This window comes from Taudactylus pleione, unplaced genomic scaffold (genome assembly GCF_031769625.1).
Source record: "Taudactylus pleione unplaced genomic scaffold, aTauple2 ptg000329l, whole genome shotgun sequence".
NCBI lineage: Eukaryota > Metazoa > Chordata > Amphibia > Anura > Myobatrachidae > Taudactylus > Taudactylus pleione.
The window spans coordinates 8,920,540-8,939,250 of NW_028284730.1; the positions used below are offsets into that span (position 1 = coordinate 8,920,540).

At 40.5% G+C, this 18,711-nt stretch overlaps 1 protein-coding gene across 1 annotated transcript; it reads right to left on the minus strand.

Annotated features, from left to right (window-relative positions):
• Positions 1–15,196: 15,196 nt before the first annotated feature.
• LOC148509326 (olfactory receptor 5V1-like) lies at positions 15,197–16,129 on the minus strand. The gene has a single exon (XM_088443452.1). The coding sequence runs from the start codon at positions 16,127–16,129 to the stop codon at positions 15,197–15,199; it is 933 nt and encodes a 310-aa protein (XP_088299578.1).
• Between the last annotated feature and the right edge of the window lie 2,582 nt (positions 16,130–18,711).

Sequence of the window (18,711 nt, forward strand, 5' to 3'; positions counted from 1 at the left end):
TATACTCTGAGTATCTCATTGCATGCTAAACGCTGATCCCTCAGTGCCAGCACATACTGTACATGTATCTTGTTATATGATACATGCTGTCCAAACAGTGATAAAACCATTATATACCTGACTGCTTGATACACGCTGTTCCTACAGTGAAAAGAGAAACCGAATTATTGCATAAGAAAAAAGGTGTTTTAAACCTCTAGGATGGGGGCTGGCATGTATGCAAATCACTGGTTGTACATAGCCTATGGCAAGCAGGGGTGGGTTTTTAATAGGGACATTATATAAGGGGCTAGAAGTGTAGGCCAAAGCCATTTTGTTTCCAGATTTTGACTGGAGGTGTCAGAGACAGAGCTAAGTGCTGATTTTTGTGCTGTTTACTGTATAATTTCCTGATTAATTCATTTCTTTCTTTTATTAACATTTTCTGTCCTTCTTTCTGACTTAAGCCCTCTTTACTCAACTTTCACTTTGCCCTGTCTTAATTTCTATTGATCTCTCCTGCCCCTGTCCTGCCTGTCACCATGCCCCATCCCCGCCGCAGCGTTAGACCCCACCCGCTTTCTTACTGTGGCTGCTGCAGCGTCTGCCCTGGAGGAAGGTAGTGTGGAGAGCGCGTCGACGTCCGGCAGTTGTCAGTCCTGGCCCAGCCGCGGGTGACGCTACCCCTTTAGCGGGTCACGGGTGGGTGCGCGCCGTGGACATGGTGTGCAGAACCACGCTCCCTCCCGGGGATCATGGCAGTACCTCGGGTAAGCGGCGGAGGTCCCGCCGGGGACACAGAGTGCCTTCCATGGCACATGGTGCTAGTGATGCAGCTGCCGGCTGCCCAGTCCCTCTCTCGCAGCGGAGCACCCGCCATGTCAGGAAGAGGGGGGCAGGGCTTAGGCACCATTTTGTTGGGCGCACCCTGCAGGCTCATAGTGATGTGCAGGAAAGTCCAAGGTTTCAACACCTGCAGTTGCTATAGGTAGGGGACAAGGATCTGCTAGGGCTGTGAAGGACAGGGTCCCTTCTCAGGATAGGGGACAGTTTGTACAGACACAAGCCCAGCCAGCCCTTGCAGTGCCTGTTTTGCAGGTATCTTCTGGCCCTTCCCCCATTGCTATGCAGCCAGAGCCTTTAACAATTGTTGCTGCCCTAACTACATTGGCTGCGGCATTTGGTCCTCTCTTGTCGGCCTTACTGATAGGCTACGCCCCAAGCCCCTCAGTAGCACCCGTTAATGATAATTCTGGGGGAGGACTAGGGGGGGCAGGCATGGCTCAGTTTGGGCAGGCATTGAGAATCTTAGCACCCAGCCTGGTACATCAGGGCACTGATGTTGCCTCAGCCGTTTCTGCGAATCAACAGAACTCGAGTCAGGCCAGAGCAAGTGTGAGTTGTAATGCTGCGGATGCTGCGCTAGATGTCCTTCCATCTTTTTCAGATCATGATGCTGAGGACAGTGCACTGGACGATGAGGACACTGGGGAAGGACCATCCAGGGTCGCTCCTGGCACCGATACATCGGGTGAATCAGGTGGGTTTAGCTCAGACTCTAGTTCATTGACTTCTTCTTTTTCCTCCTCTGTGTCCAATGTGGATAGTGCTGGCAAAGCACGCAAGCGAGCTGCAAAATATGCTAAACTTGAGGTGCGGCGGCGCTCTAGAAGGAGGCATAGCGATCATAGGCGCAAATCAGTTCAGAAAGGGAAGGAACGTTCGGCGGGTGTGCATTGTGACAATATGGCAGTATTGCGCGGCTTAAGGGTGACTTGTCGCACCAAGATCCAAAAAGGGGAGAATGTTGATATTTTTTCCCTGACGGAGAAAGCAAAGAAGGCTTTTAAAGCGGCTAGGGCGAAAGGAGGTATTGGTTAGAAGCATTCAAATCATATAATAACTGGTTAGCTGTTTTTTTGCGTTTTCTCTGCTTGTTACTTGGAGACGCGCCCAGAGGAGCACCTGAACATAATCAGGTATCTGCATTTAATTCACAGCATGAAGCTATCCTCCAGGGGCTTGGCTTGGTGAGCATCCGATGAAGAATTTCGTCGCAAGCAAAATGGCAGGCAGGTAATGGGCCTAGGGTGGAAGGATGTGGCGGTGTGGCTGGAGGTCACGCAGCCTTCACGTCCTGCCTACGAGGTGTACAACATGAACAAAGCATCTAGTGTGGTTTGCCAGGGCCAATAGCAGCTGCCTGGGTGTAAATGCTTAGCTTTTAATAATGCTTCCTGCACGCAGGGACGAAAATGTTGTTTTCGTCACCTCTGCTTGCAATGTAGTGGCAACCACCCAGTTTTTAAGTGTTTCAAGCTGGGTGCCCAGCAGCAGCCTGCACAACCAGCAAAAGGTGCAAATGCTCAGTAAAGCTCCATCCGCTGTCCGTGTCGAGGCAATGGCAAAATGGTTGAGTTGGTACCCGGATTTGCTGGATGCAAAATTTTTGTTACAGGGTTTCAGTTTTGGTTTTGGTTTACCAACTTGCAGGCTGTCGACACAGGATCGCCTAGAAATTTGAAGTCTGTGTTTGAGTTGCCCCACATTGTGAGGGACAAAGAGGCTGGCGAGGTTGGCTTTGGGCGCATGGCTAGGCCTTTTTCTGAGTCCCCCATTAAGGATCTTGTTATTTCCCTGGTGGGGGTGGTTCCCAAGAAAATTCCCGGAAAATACAGGCTCATTCAGCATCTGTCTTATCTGTCAGGTTCGTCAGTAAATGATGCTATACCAGTAGAGGATGCCTCAGTGGTGTACCAGTCTTTTGACGATGCTTTGGACGTAATTAGGTGCTATGGTCCGGGTGCACTGATGGCTAAGATAGATGCGGAGTCAGCATTTCGTTTACTTCCTTTGCACCCGGAGTCATTCTGGTTTATGGGTTTTCGCTTGGACAACGGATATTTCATAGACAAATGTTTGCCTATGGGGTGTTCTGTGTCCTGTGCATTTTTCGAGCGATTTAGCACCTTCCTACACTGGATCATCGAATTTTCTTGCGGGGGTCATGGGATAGCCCACTATCTTGATGACTTCCTGTGTGTTGGCCCTTCTGGTTCAGACAAATGCAGTTATCTTTTGTTTTCATTTCAAGCGCTGTTTTTTCATTTTGGAGTTCCCGTTGCTGCGAACAAAACTGAGGGACCTTCCTCTCGCTTGTCATTCCTTGGTATCGAGATCGATACCTCGGTGGATTCTTGTCACCTTCCTCTTGATAAGGTGGACAAGTTGCGCAATAACATAGCAGAGTGCACGGTTTCCACTAAAATTACCCTGCGGCAGGCGCAATCCCTCCTGGGCCTGTTAAACTTTGCCTGTAAGGTTATACCAATGGGCAGAGTTTTTTCACGTAAGTTGGAAAGGGCCATGGCTGGAGTCACTAAGCCGAGACATTTGCTATGTTTAACCTCAGAGATAATTCGGGACCTGTCTGTCTTCGTCTGGTTTCTACAGGATTTTAATGGCATTCGATTGTGGATGTCTCCAGCCACTGACAATTTGCAACTGCATCTGTTTAGCAATGCAGCAGGGGCCATGGGGTTCGGGTGCTACCTTGATGGCACCTGGTGTGTTGGACGTTGGCCGGAGGAATGGGTGGGGAAAGGTTTTGACTAAGGACTTGCTCCTTCTCGAACTCTTTCCCATAATGGTTTCCTTGGAAATTTGGGGGTACCTGTTGCGCAATCGCAGCATTGTGATCAGGTGTGACAACCTGGGCATGGTGCACGCGATCAACCGGCAACGCACAGCTTCACTGCTGGTTTTGCGCTTGCTAGCGCAGCTGGTTCTTCTGACATGTTTGAGCTGTAACATCATGTTTAAGACAAGACACATACCGGGGGTGGAGAATGAGATAGCCGATGCATTATCACGTTTGCAGTGGGCTAGATGGATGTTGTTGGGTCCATCTAGGGACGAATGGATCTGCCCTGTGGCACTAGCTACGCATTACATGTTATTGCGGCTGGATGTTCCTGGTTTATGGCTCATGCATATGGACAGGACTCCGCTTACAAAGTACCAGTTTGGTTGGATTTTGAAGCAGTGTGTGTCAGGTTTAGGCCTCTCACCTCAGGATTTTGGAACACACTCGTTTAGATCGGAGCTGCAACTGCAGCGGCGGGTTTCTCGGCGTCGGAAATTAAGGCCCTGGGCCGTTGGAAATCGGATAGCTATAAAAGTTACATTAGGCCCAGTCATTAAAGGGCACTTGTCTAAAGTCATGTCGCAGTATGACATTGTTATGTTTTTGGTTATGTTCATGGTCCACTTTGCTGTTTATGTCTTATGTCTTGTTTGTTTTGTCTTGTCTCATGTCTTGCTGGCAATGGAAGTCTTGAGGGATTTTAACATTTTTACCTGAACTGACAGACTAATTTGGCTATTTTCAATCAATTAATTAGGTCATAGTCTATCCCTCAGCAGGTTTTTATTTTACCTCTTGCCGAGTTCACCTGTTTTTTCCCAATTCCCCCACCCATTCTTTCCGTTTGTGTCTTTTATGTTGGTCTTAGCCACTTTAACTAGTAAAGTCGGCAACCAATAGTAAATTTTATTTTTGGCAGATACTCACTAATTTACTATCAGATCCTCACTAATTCACCAACTGCGAGTCGATATAATCAATGATTTGGTGAGGGTGCTGTAGACCTCACCCTTGTGTAAACTCATTTGGTCTTTCATTGTACCTCGCCCAGTGTGGCGTAGGGTTAGGAGTTTTCATGCTATAGACGAGGCTCAGAAAAAAAATAATTTTGCAGTAGCTAAATTTGTGGTGGGCAATGAGGGCCATGTCATTCCTCCTATGGGTATTCAATTTCATTTCAGTTATCTGTATAGGGCTGATGGGGTCCATTTAACAGAGGAGGGTTTGTCATTGTTTGTTGAGGATCTATTTAGGGAGTTGGCATTATTGGGGTAGTCCTTTGTATGGTGGTGGTGTGGCAGTTCTCTAAGCAGAACCTTGCTGTGGTGGGAAAGAACGGCAGGTCACCAGTGCAATTATCAGGTTGAGGTGCGCTCCCTTCGTTGACTGCTAGTTGGCTGTACCAACCTGACGGGGGGCAATATCACCACCTAAACGGGTGGGTAGTCAAGGTAGAGGGTGAGTGATACCTTTTTGTTGATTATATGGTTTATATTGTTATGTTTATGCACTCTGGGCGATCTACACCTGCTATGCCTGTTGTTGTTTGTGTGTCTGCATTGCAGATTTGGCTGATTTCTGGCCATCCTTTCTTTGCCACCATACATTATTAAATAAATAATAAATAAATAATAAATAATTATTGCTCCAATAAATCGCCATCAAGTTATCTGCCAAATCTATGTCTCAGTGTCTTTATTTATTATAGGTGTGGTAAGTGGTTTGCATGCATGACACACCTCATCCGATAGAAGGTTTATACATCTGTACCTCTCATTGCACTCTACACACTGTTCCTACAGTGCCAACACATCCAATCGTGCAGAAAAAATAGATGGCTCCGCAAAATCGGAACTTATTACATAACCCCCAGGTCTTTGATTCAGTCAGTAGAAATCACTTTATTTTGTTTACAGGATATTCCTTATAATTATTACAAAGAGTACACACAGAAGTATGAAAGATGGAAAGGGACGACCTTCCTAGCCTGTAAAGGAAAACAAAATTATCATGAGATTGAGTTACCTTTTGTATGCACATACTATAAATCAGGTCAATGCTCTTATAAAGAGAAATTATACTTTAACGGGATAAAAAACAATTGTTAGAGATTTGCTTTCAGCTGAACCAAACATAATATTTTATAAAAGAAAAAGATTAAAAATACTGTAGTTTGCTTTTTCAAGGCCTCCATCTAAAATTCCTGGAAATTCTACTGTAAATATAAATGAGAAATGGCTCCCCCAATCTGGGCTTTTTTAAAGACAGTTTATTAACACAGCCCAAATACAAAGGTTAACGTACATAAACTGGCAACATAAGAAGAACAAAATGCCAATAGGAACAGTTTAATTTAAATGTTTCTATTTAAAGGGGGTGAAAGGAAAACTCCAGTTCCACAAGGGGAAGGAGGGGTCAGGGGGCAAGCTGACAGGGGCAGAATGGAAAAAGTAGGGGAAGGAGGAAAAGGCAGAGATGGTGAGAGGAATGAGGACATAACAAAGATATAGTGTGTGTATATATATATATATATATCTATCTACAGGGGCAAACACAGGATTCTCAAGGAGGGGTTTCCATTATATATGTCTACACACACCCATATAAGTAGGTTTCGTGCAACAGAGGCCCCCAGTAGTAGTCCTCCCTATGTAGTGCCCCTTATATAGTAGCCCCAGTAGTAGTCCCCCACCCTATGCATTGCCCCTTATATACTGCCCCCAGTAGTAGTCCTTCCAATTTAGTGCCACTTATATAATGCCCCCAGTAGTAGACCCACCTATGCAGTGCCCTAAGTGGTGGTGGTCCCCCCTATGCAGTGCCCCTTATATACTGCCCCAGTAGTAGTCCTCCCTATGTAGTGCCACTTATATAGTGCCCCCAGAAGTAGTCTCCCCTATGCAGTGCCCTAAGTGGTGGACCCCCTTATGCAGTGCCCCTTATATAGTGCCCCCCAGCAGTGCCAGTGCCCCCAGTAGTGGTCCTCCATATGCAGTGCCCCCAGTAGTGCCTTTTATATAGTGCCCCAAGTAGTAGTCCCCCCTATGCAGTGCCCCCAGTAGTGCCCCTTATATGGTGCCCAAGTAGTGCCCCCCCAGCAGTGCCAGAGCCCCCAGTAGTGGTTTCCCATATGCAGTGCCACTTATATTGTGCCCCCAGTAGTAGTCCCCCCTATGCAGTGCCCCTTATTTAGTTCCCCCAGTAGTAGCCCCCCTATGCAGTACCCCCAGTAGTGCCCCTTAGATAGTGCCCCAGTAGTGCCTCCCCCCAGCAGTGCCAGTGCCCCCAGTAGTAGTCCCCCCTTGCAGTGCCCTCAATATAGTGCCCCCCTGTAGTGCCTCCCCCCAGCAATGCCCCTTACATATACAACTGGCAGGGCCCTGGCTGGGCAGCGCAGCGCCACTGATCGTGGGTGGCCCAGGGATGGTGCAGAGATGGAGACAAGGCTGTCCCATCTCTGAAGAAAATAAAATATTGGTTGCTCAGGGGGGGTTTCTGGGTACTTAGAAACCCCCACTCCATGCGCTAGTGATATGTTATATATATATATATATATAAAAACAGCATGGTGTCCGGCTCTCCCTGTGTAACAAATTCAGCGTCGGGTGCCGAGTTAGATAGATACATACAAAGATGCTGCACTCCAGACGACTTGTAAGAAACACACTAAATCACGGCATGTGTCACTCAGCCACATTTCAGTGCCATTTTATTCAGCACTTTCGTCAGACTTATAACCATATATAACAATGCTCCTACCTTAAGTAGTCTTACACCCACCACGTGAACGCAGCACGAGCCGGAAGCGGGACCGAACACCCGTCCAGCCGGCGCATGTGATGACGTCATCAAAAGAGGCATCATCAAAGTGAGACCCATCACCATGGAAACTTAACAGCGCTAAACAGATAGAAATCACCAGCACTTTAGTATGTCTGTATGTAATACATACAGACAATAGACAGCATACACGAAGTTTACACAATACTATCATGATATCTACTTGCAGACACATATTAACATATAATCGAATCCACTATATAGAACAAATAGAAAAAAATGCAACACATTATAATCATAATATAGCTCACCTACTACATTCAAAGTTAACAGCCATGAATATTGAACATGGTCAAAATTTGAAAAAAGAGAAATAACACATATGCATAATCAGGATCTTTAAATAAAATTACATAGACCCAATTGGTCATTCAGCCCCTTGGGAACAAGGGTACCTAGACGATGTATCCACCGGGTCTTGCATTGAAGTCATTTTAAAGATCTATCCCCCCCTCGAACCAACGGGGCTACCTGATCAATCATACGATACTTCAATGAGGTTAGAGGATGATGAGCCAGACAGAAGTGATGAGCCACAGATTGATCACTACTGCCACTCAACAAAGCTGCTCTAATAGCTGACCTGTGGACTGCCATACGTTCCTTAAACATACGTTCAGTTTTACCAATGTATGACAGTCCACAGGGGCAAATCAATTGATAAACCACAAACTTGGAACTACAGGTAAGACGTTTACGAATATAGAAGGTACGACCTGAATGGGGATGCTGAAAAGTGTCACCCAGAATTAAATACTGGCAGGTGGTACATGCACACTTAATACAACCTTTTTTAGTTCCCAGGAAATTTTTAGAGTCAGTTTTTTTGGTTACATCTGATTTTACCAAGATGTCCCTTAAATTTCTACCTCTGGTGTATCAAGACATTAAATTAGTATCGCCCAATCCTAACTCGGGATCGGATTGTACTATATGCCATAATTTTTTTGAAGTATCATTAATGGCTCTACTGGTAGGATTAAAGTGACATACCCAAGAGAGCATAGATGATTGCTTTTTATTAATAGCAGTATCAAGAAGCTTGCTACGATCCATACCAAGAACTCTTTGTTTAGCTTGCTCTAAAAGTCTAGGATGATAACCTCTTTCCTTGAATTTATTGATCATAACTTCCATCTGGCTTAAAGCCACATTGGGATCGTAAGTGATCCTTTTTATTCTTAACAACTGAGAGAAAGGTAGGCCACGCTTTAGGGGTTCAGGATGGAAACTAGAGTACTGTAATATATTGTTCCTATCCGTGGGTTTAGAGTACAACGCAGTGGATAAAATACCTTCACTCAGCGTTATCTCAACATCCAAAAAATTAATAGCATGGTTACTGATGGTATACGTGAATTTAATTGGATGCATTTTTCTATTGTGGTGATCAATAATCTCAGTAAGACCCTCTTTGGTACCCTTCCAAAAGAGCAAGATATCATCTATATATCTACAGTAAAATAAAATATTATCAGATATAGATGTATTAGCAAAGAAAATATCATCTTCAACTTCGAACATGAAAATGTTCGAATACGCAGGGGCCACACTAGAGCCCATAGCACATCCCTTGACCTGCAAGTAATAAGCCCCATCATAATAGAAAAAGTTTTTCGTTAAGACCATATTCAATAATTCACTGCACAACTCAATATCAGGACCCTGGTACTGAGGGTGTCCCACTAGATACCGTCTGACAGCCGCCAGTCCCATATCATGTGGTATCACCATATACAAACTCTGTACATCAATACCACACATAAAGATCTCATCCTCAAATTTAGGCAACTCATTGAGTTTTCTCAATAAATTAGTAGTATCTAGCAAAAATCTTGGATTAGACTGAATACATGGCTGAAAAACAGAATCTAGAAATAATGAAGTAGGCTGAAACAAAGAATGTCTAGCAGCAATAATAGGCCGTCCAGGTGGCTTATCAAGGGACTTATGTATTTTGGGTATAGTGTATAACAATGGCACTATTGGATTAGATGGAATGAGTGCATCCCTCAATTTATTTGTAATAGTCCCGTTATGAACTGCTGCCTCTAAAACTTCAATAAGTTCCTGCTTGAAACTAGTAGTCGGATCACGAGGTAATCGGGTATAAGTGTCAATATCCAAAAGCTGACGCTCCATTTCCTCTTTATAGTCATAGACATTTTGAATTACCAGCGCTCCACCTTTATCAGCTGGTCTAAAAATCAAATTGCTATTATGTGACAAAGCATCCAAAGCTTTTTGTTCATGAATAGTCAAATTACTTCTAATCTTTGGTGTTTGCGAGATTTGTAACTCTGTGTCTTTCTGTAATAGGCGCATAAAAGTGCGAATAGACGAATTATAAGATTGAGGTTCAAAGGTAGATTTAGGTAATAATTTGGAGATTTGTGCGGGCACCATATCAGGCTTTGTAGGAGCAGGGGGGATTTTGGCGAAATATTCTTTCAACTTTAATTGTCTATGAATGCGATATTTTTCAATTTCCCACTGTAATGAGTCTTGTTTACAAGTGGGAACAAAAGACAATCCTTTAGAAAGAACTTGAACTTCATGCTTATTTAGTTCATAGTCAGATAGATTGATAACTAGCGTCTCTGACCCCTCGGTGGATGACCCACACGGTTTCTGCCTCTTCCATTGCCCGCCCCGTCGGGTGTACGGGCGCCTCCTCCTCCTGCACCTTTTGCCCTGGTGGTTACTCCTAAAGGGCAATCATTACCAAAATTAATATGTGATGGTTCAGATTCACTAGCAGTGGAAGTATATTCATTTGATGTATCTAACTCTCTCTCCTTGCGAAATTTCCTACGGAAAAATGGTTTTCTTGTTTCATACCGTCCTGATTTTTCCGTCCAGCGGTACACATTAGGATTGTCGTAATCCATATCTACCTTAGACCTTTTATCAGATTTGAATTTTAGAAGATCACGTTTATAAATTTGAAGTTGTCCATTCAATTTATCATACCAGTTGGTAGATGTATCAGCCTCTAAAATAGCTTTATGCTTAATTTCAAATGTGGCGATTTTCTCCTTCAAACTGTTCATTTCTTTTGTAGATTGCTCAATTATCAACAGCATTAAGTCCATGGAACATTTGTTTAAAATACCCACCCATTTTTTGCAAAATGATGGGTCATTGCGTCCAATAGTGGGCGAGTTTCTAACTCTGAGCCCACGGGGTATTTTTTTAGCACGATGATAATCACTTAGGGATATACAATGATAATAATAATCGATCTCTTTGCGTTTTAATTTCAACAAAGAGCGATAAGTATCATCTAGTGATATTGCTTCAATCTGTTCGGACAATACTTCCGTGTAGCGTATTTCATCAGCTTCTGCCTCTGAATAGCTATGTACATCTCCTATAGCATACGTCATAAAAGAATAACCACTAGATTCCTGAATCGCTGTATCATGCTCCATGTTAAAAAGGAACCAAGCTTTAATGCACTCAAGGCTATAATACACCAATAGTTAGAAAAAACTCCAACAAAAATATAACTCTCAGGAATAATGTCAATATATGGATAAAGTGCTTTATAATTGCATGTAGAAATATCGAGATCCAGATTATAACTCCAAGGTCAAGATCTTATTGCATTAATAGTTGAAAAAAAGAAAAAAACTCCAAAAAATTACTCACAAGTCTATTGCAATAATGTCCCCATGAAATGCCAAAAGAAAACAAAAAATAGCAGCATTCAAATTATAATTCCAAAGTCTTATTGCAATAATGTCCCAATGAAAAATTTCTTAAAATGCTGGAAAATCACAGTAGTTCCTTAAATGCAGAGGTAAAGTGCCAGGAGATTTAATGCAGGAATACAGTATCCAAAAAATTACTCCCAAGTCTATTGCAGCAATGTCCCCATAAAATGCCAAAATATAACAAAAAATAGCAGCATTCAAATTATAGTTCCAAAGTCTTATTGCAAAAATGTCCCAATGAAAAACTCCATAAATATACTGGAAAATCACAGTAATTCTTTAAATGCAGAAGTAAAGTGCCTTGAAGTTTAGTGCAGGAATACAGTTTCCACATAGAAATGTCCAAAAAATGTGCAATTTAGTGCAAAAAAGTGGGAAAAAAGCATGAAGATAGATTTTTTCACAGTAGTAGAGAAAAGACTCAAGGGAGCCCTGACCGAGTGTGCATAAACATACCATATATGCAACTCATGTACAAAAACAGCATGGTGTCCGGCTCTCCCTGTGTAACAAATTCAGCGTCGGGTGCCCGCACAAACAGGAGTTACTGTAGATAGATACATACAAAGATGCTGCACTCCAGACGACTTGTAAGAAATACACTAAATCACGGCATGTGTCAATCAGCAACGTTTCAGTGCTATTTTATTCAGCACTTTCGGCAGACTTATAACCATATATAACAATGCTCCTACCTTAGATAGAAATCACCAGCACATTAGTATGTCTGTATGTATTGCATACAGACATACTAATGTGCTGGTGATTTCTATCTGTTTAGCGCTGTTAAGTTTCCATGGTGATGGGTCTCACTTTGATGATGCCTCTTTCGATGACGTCATCACATGCGACGGCTGGACGGGTGTTCGGTCCCGCTTCCGGCTCGTGCTGCGTTCACGTGGTGGGTGTAAGACTACTTAAGGTAGGAGCATTGTTATATATGGTTATAAGTCTGACGAAAGTGCTGAATAAAATAGCACTGAAACGTTGCTGATTGACACATGCCGTGATTTAGTGTGTTTCTTACAAGTCGTCTGGAGTGCAGCATCTTTGTATCTATCTATCTATATATATATATATATATATATATATATATATTACAGTAGCAAACACTTGTTGAAGCAAAATACCAAGTAGTGGATTTACAGGCTTTACCAATGCTAGGTTGAGTGTCTAGTAGTAAAGATTGTAGATAATAAACTAAATTTTTATAGAAATGCCCCTCATATTTTTCTATATCAACAAGAGCATTGATCCTGTCCAAATAGATAAGGTCAAGTACAGTACTGTATATCAGTTTTAACTTCACTGATTGACGGCACTTTCTTAGAAATCCATTTATGCAAAATAAGTAATTTTGCAGACGTTCTAAAAATTGATAAGACTGGAAATACTGTATGCTTGTAATCTTCAGAGTCTGTGACCGGAGTGTGAAATGTGCAAAAAAGAGAGGTTCAGACAGGAAATGAAGTAACAATCCGAATGTATGATTAATTAAAAACAAATATATACACACAAAATGTTGAATCTTTGGGCAGGACCATACACAATGAAAATACTTAGCTTCCGTAGAATGACCAGACTCATCTCGGACTCATCTGATAAAATATATCTCGGCTAAAGTGGAGACATAAAGGTCCTTTGTAGGAATTTTAAATGAACCTCCAAAGAGGACCACAACTGGACAGGGTCATTAAAGAAGAGTTTAGAGCATAAATAATGTATCTTATATTTGGTGGAATGTAAAAAGTGTAATATTGAAGTGAGTAAATTAGACTGGCTATGACACAGAACAGTCACAGATGTTAATTTAGAATTCACATACTGTAATGATGAAACAGCAAAAAATGCATTGAAGGCAAATGGTATTCATAGTGAAACTCTTGGAACACCATAAAATTATTCTCGGAGTTAAGGAGGGAGGGAGTGAACTCGATGTTACCCTAAAGGTGGATTTACTTTGAGTAAGTGAAAGAGCTACCACATTTTTTATTAATTACTTTCTGGGCCGGCGCTTCCACTAGGCAAGCTTAGGCAGTTTCCTAGGGGCAGCCGGCCCTCCGATATGACATCACTCCCATAGTTCCAAGGAGCGGGCACCAGGGATGGACGGCAGCAGGCACTGGAGCGGGTTTTAAGATGTTTTGTTATTTTTTTTATGTGTGTATGTGTGTGCATGGGGGGGCTTACTACTGGGGGCATTACAGGGGCCGCAATACTGGGGGCCGCACTACTGGGGGCACTACAGGTTCATTATAGGAGCTACTCTACTGGGGGAACTACAGGGGCCTTACTACTGGAGGCACTACAGGGGCCTTACTACTGGGGGCATCATATGGGGCAATACTGGAGCCTTACTACTGGGGGCACATGCAGAAGTTTTGACTAGGGTGCCTAGAAGTCTAGCACTGGTCCTGATTACTTTCCATATCAGGAAAGTATTAAGAATACACTTAATACATCTAGTACAGTATCAGTCTAATTGCTCACATTTTTTCGCATGTTAAATTTAAGTATGAATTTAATTTTTTATGATGACATTTAATATAATTTATAATATGTATAGAATTTATACAGATAATAATAAAAGGAATTACTGTATTTATGTGATCATTTTTTTAAATGTGATAGATAATTATTTAGTTGTCTTTATATAGGAATTTTGTAGTTCATTATACTCCTTAGAAGAAATTATGCAAAATAATGAAATGCATCAGATAAGTTATATATAAAACTTGAGTTCAATCACAGTTACAAGTCTACACATATATCCACTGCTGAAATAATTTGTTTTTATTTCCATGGAATTTGTAATGACTACCATTTCTGCTGAATAGAGAGAGAGAGAGAGAGAGTAAATAATATACACTCACATCTGCGGTGCCATGAAGTGACCCAGAATCTAACTTTTCATCACGTTGGCCATTGTGAGAGCTGGATTAGCATTGTGCGCTTCCTGATCCTAATAAATTCCCATACATTAAAAATTGCCCATTAGTCGCCCATCGCATTGTTCTATCTGCTGTGCTGCACAGCAGAATGCACAATGCGATGAATGATGCCATCCTGTTAAATGCAGCAGGGAACGACACATTGCACTGTCATTCACTGCATCGTGCAGTGTGTATGGACGGCACGATGTATTGTTTCATTGCATCATCCCAATCGCATGGTTTGTACTCAGGTTAAAAGTAGCCCAGTTACTAATCCTTTACTGTCAGGGATGGCTATTATACAACATGTTTCTTTAAAATGCAGGGACATCAGCACTGATCCTGCAGTTGTTCAGATTTGTGAAGTCATCATCTGCATGTATTATCATCTGCATGTATTATCATCTGCATGTATTATCAGTCATAAAGATTTTCTTGACTTTGACACTTGACAGCTGTACGTATGTGTAGTCAGCAACACTTCGAATGGTCCAGTCCATCTTAGCCCAAGTAAAAGACTTCTCTGAGGACTTTAAAATATAAAATGCATTAGCTCAACTGATCTGTGTCCTCTATATATTCTATTCTCACCTGTGCGTGGAAAGAGTACACATTTAAATAAAGTAAGCAAAGATGTTGATATGGAAATATATTTTGATTCAAGTATAAATATCCATAAACATATTTCAAGTGCAAAAGGAAAGGTTCTTTATTTTTAAATATTGCAGTTATAATATTTGCATATACATGGCAGTACAATTATAGAATACCACCCCTTAAATTTAATCTCTCAGGGGGAGATGTACTAAGTTCTGGAAAGTGATAAATTGGAAAGTGATAAACTACCAGCTACTCAGTTCTTAACTGTCATGTTACAGGCTATTTTGAAAAATGACAGGAGCTGATTGGTTGGTAGTTTATCACTCTCCAGAGACTTGTACATCTGCCCCTTAGTCATTTATACCAGAAATTACATAAACATGTTCCATCATTTTTAATACAAGATATTTATGGAATGCGGTCATTAAAGCAAATAGTCCTTGGCTCTTTACATACTTTTCTTTAGGATTATACTTAAGTTAAACAAGGTTCCTCTTGAAGTTGATTAACTTTTTAGTAGCTTCCAAAACATCTTTGTTCCTCAAAGTATAGACAAATGGGTTTAACATTGGAACCACAGCCACATAGATAATTGAGATCAAGTTATCTTGTTCTTTGGAATGATCAGATTCAGGTTTAATATACACAAATAGTATTGGCCCATAGAATAATATGACAGTGGTGAGATGGGAGGTGCAGCTGGAGAAAGCCTTCAGCCTCCCCTCAGAAGAATGTATCTTCAATATGGTGGAGATTATGTAGACATATGATGTTATAGTAAGTGAAAATGGTATAAAGGCAATAACAATATCTTGAATCAACATAAAGATTTCCCTACTTGTAGTATCACTAGATGAGAGAGCAGTCATTGTTTTTAGATCACAGAAGAAATGATTAATTTTGTGTGAATTACAAAAAGATAATACAGATGTAAGCAATGTCAGCAGCAATGAGTTCATAGCAGATACAAGCCAGCAGCAAACAGCCATTATAATGCATATACTTTTATTCATGATCAATGTATATTGCAAAGGCTTACAGACTGCTATGTAACGGTCATAAGCCATGGACGTCAGCACAAAAATATCACAGATAGCACAGAATGTAAAGAAATACAACTGAGTCATGCAATCCTGGAAGGATATCCTGTTGTCCTGTGTTATCGTGATGGACAACAATTTTGGGAGAGTGGTTGAGACATATGTGATATCCACAGCAGAGAGATTGCACAATAAGAAATACATTGGAGTATGTAGCTTGGTCACAAGCAAGATAAGTGTAATAATTAACAGGTTCCCAAAAATAGTTAATAAATACATAACCAGAACTCCAATATAAAGTAGAAGTTGTTCTGTTGTAGAAGTAGAGAATCCCAAGATGTGAAATTCTTTGACTGTACTGTTTTGACACATATTCATATTTTCTGTCTACCTAGAGGATGATAACAAGCACATGAGATTCCTCAATGCATTGAATCTCTGGGCAAAACAGTAAAGTTCTAAAAAAAAAAAAAAACGTTAATTAATGGATATTCCACGACCTCACAACTTATGTGTAGCCCTGAGTCCTACCATCAGCCATTGTGTGCTAATCACAGGTAAAGCATGTAACACAAAATAAAATAATATAGTTCAATTAAACCAAAAACTTGTCTGTAACAAATATTATATTAAAAATATAGTGCACCTCCTCTGTGAGTTAGTAGATTTAGTTTGATTGTTTTTTGTCAATGTAATGTATGTGAGAAGATAGATACCGTAGATAGATAGATAGATAGAAAGAAAACAGAATGCAATATGCTAACCAAATTTTCACATGATCTTTACCCCTTTACACATCTCAAAATCTTTGTTACATTCAAAAATAAAATAAAAGCTTTATTTGGCCAGGTAATGAAAGCCATAGTAATACAATCTACTCTTCACAAACCTGCAACAGTGGTGGTGGCGATGTACTTCTTCAAATGTTGTTATATTATTAAGTGTCTATTTTGAATCAGTTCACCCAGTTGCAAGGCACAAACTACTTAAATAGCAGTGAAATTGGAGCAATATCATGTATGCCCACTTTCTCTGTATAAATGACGTTTGTCACCAAGTAAACCTCTACTGGCAATGAAAGTCCCCATTTACGTACTAGCTTTGGTAATTAGAAACTCTTTGCTTACAATATTCCCAAGTTTGAAATCATATATTATTACCTGTAAGTGTCATTCAAAACAAATTCAAAAACAGATTTCTACAAGTATCTGCAGAAGTATCACAGATTTTGAAGAAAACAGAAAGCAACCAAAATTTATTTGGCAAACCAACCCCTTTCAGAGCGAACATCATTTATTGTACTTTAAAAAGACATCTACCCCATGAGGCTTCACAATTTATTTACTAACACTGCAGATGTCTTATGGAAAACATGAGGACAACACATACTGTATGTTAGAGTTGGTATTTGCTAGCTCTTTGTTGGAATAAGGTCTTTGATTGCTGTGGCGATATGGCCCAAAAGACTCAAATTATAATTTGTACTTATATTCATAGCTGGGAGGGATCTTTTTATGAAACATAGGAAATCTCTGGCAATATCTACTCTATTATAATTACAGTACGTGTTGAAATACATACAGTATGGAAAAATTATAGTTTTCACCCATGATAGATTTGTGATCTGGGAAGCATGGACCATCTACTGTGAACTGCTACCAGTATTTAAAAGTCTCGATACCGGAAATCTCTATTAAAAGTTATTGCTCCTTTGGACTTTTAGAAACCAGCTTTTGTCTACATCTATTAGTGAACCTAATTTATGTATTTCATTTCTCTTGCATCACATTATTATTTTTGTTTCAAATTTTAAAAGTATAATTGTTAACCTTTTTCCTGTTTATTCCAATCAATATATAATAACCTTCTTCGATTCATCCCCTATAAATTAAACACAGAAAAAGTACACAAAGACATGTAATTAGAGTTACTAACTGATTTTATACTATAAACATTCGGTCTACTTCATATTCTTTTTTTCAGAATAGTTGGTCAATTATATTGTAACAATAAAAAAGTATTACCTTACCATTGGTACAATTTTGCCTGTTGGAAGTTCATGTCTGTGGAGAGTGTTGATTATATATACATTATAAACTGGGTTGTATGCCTTTGGAGAATTAATTAACAATTTGCCACTGTGGGACCAAGTCTCAGGTAGGAACTTAATTATATTAAAACTAAGAGTTATATAAAGAGTTATATAAGGATATTTTTTAACTTGCAATTTTTAGTACAAAACATGATTTCTTATTATTTCAAAATAGACTTGTATGATACCTTTGATAATTTTCCATAAATACTTAGAAATTATGAATTATCTCAAACTTTATTTTATTTAGCTTAAACTTTATTTCATCCATACTTCACAGTCTTATACAAAGTATTAACCACTTTACTACTTAATATTCGTAAAACAGAATTTGGAAATTGTAAGGGGTTTTTATGAATGAATTAGGTCAAGAACATCTGTTTAAAACTAACACTAGTTTATTAAACATAATATATATTTTTAAACCCAGTATACCATAAAATAGCAATTGTTATGGCACACTGTGCATAAACTTTAAACTATAACTAATCCTAATTGGCGGCCCAGTTCTGATATTATTGATTGATACAGGATTGTCATATTCAAAAGGACACATGACAATTTTTCTAATATTAATATTGGCTCCACTTCCCCCCCCAATTTATTTGCACGTTGGTAATTTTTGGGAAATCGCAACATGCTGTGGGGCAGAAGCTCTGCTATGTTTATATATCCCTGGCAGCTGCTCCTCTCTGCAGTCACTGGGAATAAACTGGGGGTTAAGGGTTGTTTGCTTTACAATACCCTGGTGGCTGCTCCCCTCTGCAGTGGCCTGGTGTACAGTAGTGGGCTGAGTTCTGCTGGATTTACATTTCCCTGGTGGCTTTCCCTATCTGCAACCACTGGGTGGGGGGTGCCCCTG

Coding starts and splice junctions, on each gene's coding strand:
- LOC148509326 (XM_088443452.1), bottom strand. CDS start 16,129: ATGTGTCAAAACAGTACAGTCAAAGAATTTCACATCTTGGGATTCTCT.